Consider the following 4924-nt stretch of genomic DNA (forward strand, 5'->3'; position numbering starts at 1 on the left):
TATATACCAAAGATTATTAGTGGCTACCAGGGTGGGAAGGAGAGGAAAAGGGGAAGTTTTTGTTTGTAGGGCATTGCATTTATGCTAAGGGTGGTAGAAGATTTTGGAAAAGGATAGAAGGATAGCAATGATGGTGGCACAACATGAGAAATGTCATCACTGTCCCTAAGCTGTAAATGGGGAAGTTGTTATGTTGGCGAATGTTTTGTTGGGTATGTTTTCACCACAATAAAGGTAAAAAAAAGAAATCACTGGTTGCCAGAGATTTGGGGTGAGGGAGGGATGAATGAATAGGTAGAGAACAGGGGATTATTAGGGCAATGAAACTATTTGATAGTTGTGTACACATACACGACACTATGCACTGTCAAAACTTATAGCCCTGTACATCATAAAGAGCGAACTCTAGAGCAAACTATGAACTTTAGTTAATAACAATAACAAGGTATCAATATTACTTCATCAATTGAACAGAAGTACCACACTGATGGAAAATATTATTAACAGAGGAAACTATAGAGCAATGGTCAAGGGATATATGAGAATTCTCTATACGTTCTGTTTAATTTTTCTGTAAACCTAAAACTAATCTGTTAAATTTTTCACATGCAAAAAAAAAAAAAAAAAAAGAGAGAGAGAGAGGCGGTTGTAGCGATCAGACATACATTGTGCTAATCCCAGAGCTCCATAGACTCCGACTCTCATGTCCCTCTGAGAAGGTGGATAGTCAGTGCTGTTGAAGGTTTTAGAATCATTGGTCCAAGCACTGAGCCAGAGGTTGGATCCAATAAAAGCCACAGAATTCATCACAAAGGAAAAGATGATGAAGAATATCGAGCACCATCCAACGGCTTGTAGGTATTTCAGGTAGATGGAGAACTTCACCTGCAAAGCCCCACCTCAATATTAGAATTCCTGTAGACTTATGGTGAGCAATTACTTAGAACAACAGTCACAAAGTCCCCGGGAAAAGTGGGCATCAGGGGGTAAAAGTGGTAGTCTGTAGCCACCAGCTCTTCATTGGACCAGGATAGTAGATCAGTGTCGAAATACAGTGCAGTGCAAGTAGCCATCAGATTATTAGTGAGCTTCTAAAGACAATTAAGAGGGAATTTGTGTTTTTTATTTTATGAATTGGAATTATATCCTCTGAGACTGGTATATTAGTGTTTCCTGGCTCCTAGAATTGCAACTCAAAGCATATTTATTGTTCTGTAATCAGAAAGAAATCAAACACTCTGAAAGTGTGAGCTGGGGATATTCACAGGAAATACGTCCTTCTTCATGGAAATATCATTTAATAGAAAGCTTAGAGCTTCTCCTAAGCATTTCAATAATGAGTTTGAAGATTTGCAAAGGACATAGGACATATTCTTTCTCTATGCATATATTCAGATATCATCTAACTTTAAAACTTTTAGATGTCAAGCCTTATATCACCTCTAATGGTACTGTTTATTGTGGTGTTCACCTTTCCAGTTTCTATGTATTCCTTCTTAATCAGTTTTTGTCCTTTGATTAGTTCTTCCTCCGTGTTCAGCTTTGGCCTTGCATTCCGACTTTTCAAGGAGCTTCTCAGGGACTTCTGACGCCTGTTATTAGACCTAGAAGTGAGAGAGGTGCGGAGGAAACCTTTCCTTAGTAGGTAGATGCTTTCTGAGGGTCTTCCTGCAAGCAGATGTCACAATCACTGTGCTTGCATCAAACTACATTTCAGAGTAGATGGCCACTGGGGAAAATTAACATCATCTAACCATCTCCTCGAAGAGCTCTGGTAGTGTAGTGCCTAAGGCACTTGACTGCTACCCAGAAGGCTGGCAGTTCAAACCCATCAGCCTCTCCTGGGAAGGAAGGTTGGGCAATCTACTTCCATAGTGGTACCTCCTTGGAAACCCAAGGAGGGGTCTCTATGAGTCAGGTCTGACTTCATGGCACATAACAACAACAACAACCATCTCCTCACTCATAGAATGAAACAAAGGAAGAGCTGGAAATGTACATGGTGTCTGCTCCCTTAAGAAAAACCCATGGGAAAAAAAAGAGAGAAGTGAAAGTATGGAAGCATAAAGGCTGCCAGGTGAATAAAAAACCAACCTGCGGCTGAGTGTTCGACGAAGGCTGTTTTCTCTTTTCATGATCAAGGAGGCCGCATCCTCAGGGATTTCCTCCACACTGGGGATCAGCCCATAGTCATCATCTTCTTCTTCACCGCCATCATTGTCTAGGGAGACACATGAAAGTTTGGGGATATAGCTGCCCAGGGCTTTGAACCAGTTAATTCTGGTTTGGCCCCCTGCTGAGAATTTGCCTTTCCATTCCAGATGTACTCAATCAGAATCTACATTTTAACAAGATCACCTAGGGATCCATAAAAATCACCTGGAGAGTCTGTTAAAATGTTGATTCTGATACAGTATACTTAGAGTGGAAATGCAAATTTCAGGAGGAGATCAAACCAGGATGAACTGGTTCAAAGCCCTGCTCTGAACGAGGAAAGAAAAGTCATGTCTGATCTGGCTGGCCTCAGCGAGAAATCCCAGATGTGCACACAGGCTGCAATTATTTATTCCAAAAATGCTAGTTATTAGTGCATCTTCTTATTGAGAAATCCCAGAAGAGATGAGTTAATATTCCACTAGATGATAAAATGGTCAAAAAGAAGATGAATACTCCCCAAAACTTAAGTCAAAACTCTAAGTTGGAGCAGGAAAGAACTTTGAAAGGTTATAGCAGCATTCCCCTTGTGAATAGGAAACAGACAAGGATGCCCTCTATCTCCACTTCTATTAAACATTGTATTGGAAGTCCTGGCTGGGGCAATAAGGCTAGAAAGGAAAATCAAAGGCATCCAAATTGGTAAGGAAGAAGTAAAACTATCCATATTTGCAGATGATATGACTCTATATATAGAAAACCCAGGAGACTCAGCAAGAAAACTACTGGAACTTATTGAAAGATTTAGCATAGTGGCAGGGTGCAAGATCAGCATATAAAAATCGGTTGGATTCCTCTACACCAGCAAAGAGGTCTCTGAAAATGAAATAAGGAAATCAATATAATAGCTACCAAAAAGATAAGATAAGATAGTTAGTAATAAATCTAGCCAGGAACACAAAAGACCTATACAAAGAAAACTACAAAACACTACTTCAAGAGATTATAAGAAATCTACATAAATGGAAGAACATACCATGCTCATGGATAGGAAGATTGGACATTGTGAAAATGTCAATACTACCAAAAGCAATCTATACATTCAATGCAATCCCAATCCAGACTCCATTAACATTCTTTAAAGACATGGAAAAACCAATCACTAACTTTATATGGAAAGGAAAGAGACCTTGGATAAGCAAAGGACTACTGAGAAGAAGAGCAAGTAGAAGGTCTCACACACCCAGATCTCAAAACCTACTACACAGACATAGTTGTCAAAACAGCCTGGTATTGATGCAATGACAGACACATAGACCAGTGGAACAGAATTGAGAACCAAGAAATTGATCCATCAACCTGTGGTCAGCTGATCTTTGACAAAGGGCTAAAACCCATTCAATGGGAAAGAGATGGTCTCTTATACAAATGGTGCTGGCAACACTGGTTATCCATTTGCAGAAAAATGAAACAAGATCCATGCCTCATACCATGCACAATAACTAACTCCAGATGGATCAAAGACTTAAATGTGAAACCTAAAATTATAAAGTTCATTAAAGAAAAAATAGGGGCAAACTTAGGGGCCCTGATTTATGGCATAAATAGACTATCAAGCATAACCCAATATGCACAAACAGCAGAAGATAAACTACATGATTGGGACCTTCTAATAATTAAATTCTTATGTGCATCCAAAGACTTCTCCAAAAGAGTGAAAAGAGAAACTACAGAATGGAAAAAATATTTGGCAATGACATATTAGACAAAGGACTTATCTCTAAAATTTATAAAAACTCCAACACCTCAACATCAAAAAGACAAACAATCCAACTAAAAAATGGGCAGAAAACATGAACAGACACTTGACCAAAGAAGATATTCAGGCAGCCAACAAACACATGAAGAAATATTTGGGATCCTTAGCCATTAGAGAGAAGCAAATCAAAACAACCATGAGATACCTACCATCTCACCCCAGCATTAATAGCAAAGTTCAATAAGACAGAAAATAACAAATGCTGGCAAGGATGTGGAGAGATTAGGACTCATACACTGCTGGTATGACTGTTAAATGATACAACCATTTGTGGAAATTGTTATGGCAATTCCTTAAAAAGTTGGAACTAGGAATACCATTTGATCCAGCAATTCCATTGTTAGGTGTATATCCTAAAGAAGTGAAAAGCAGGACATAAACAGATATATGCATACCCATGTTCAGTGCAGCACTATTCACAATAGTAAAGAGATGGAAACAATCTAAGTACCCATCAACTGTGGTACATACACACAATGGAATATTATGCAACTCTAAAGAATAATGTAGAATCTGCAAAACACCGTATAACATGGATGAACTTGGAGGATATTATTCTGAGTGAAATAAGTCAATCACAGAAGGACAAATTTTGTATTAGTCCACCATTACAAAAAATAAAGGAAAAGTTTATACGTGGAAGGAAATTTTCTTTGTTGGTTACCAGGGATGGGAGGGGAGGGGAAGGAAAATTCCTAGATAGGCTGAAAACAAACAAATACATATACAGAAACCAAAGATTATTAGTGTTTACCAGGGGTAGGAGAAAGAGGTAAAGGGGAGGCTTTTGTTTGCAGGGCATTGAGTTTATGCTAATGGTAGTGGAATATTTTGGAAAAGGATAATAATAATGGTGGCACAACATGAAAAATGTCATCAGTGTTCCTGAGCTGTAAATGGGGAAGCTGTTATGTTGGTGAATGTTTTGTTGTGTATGTTTTCACCACAATA

At 38.6% G+C, this 4924-nt stretch overlaps 1 protein-coding gene across 1 annotated transcript in view; it reads right to left on the reverse strand.

Moving 5' to 3' along the window:
• ABCC2 (ATP binding cassette subfamily C member 2) overlaps positions 1–4924 on the reverse strand; it is a 91931-nt gene that overhangs the window by 27578 nt on the left and 59429 nt on the right. Inside the window, exons 20-22 of the mRNA XM_007939966.2 lie at positions 2095–2221; positions 1472–1610; positions 666–885 (exon numbers count right to left, since the gene is read on the reverse strand). Coding sequence (XP_007938157.2) covers positions 666–885; positions 1472–1610; positions 2095–2221 — 486 coding nt within the window. The remainder of the gene's footprint in view (positions 1–665; positions 886–1471; positions 1611–2094; positions 2222–4924) is intronic.

Source organism: Orycteropus afer, unplaced genomic scaffold (genome assembly GCF_000298275.1).
Source record: "Orycteropus afer afer isolate SDZICR_OR568_19922 unplaced genomic scaffold, OryAfe1.0 scaffold00064, whole genome shotgun sequence".
Taxonomy (NCBI): Eukaryota; Metazoa; Chordata; class Mammalia; order Tubulidentata; family Orycteropodidae; genus Orycteropus; species Orycteropus afer.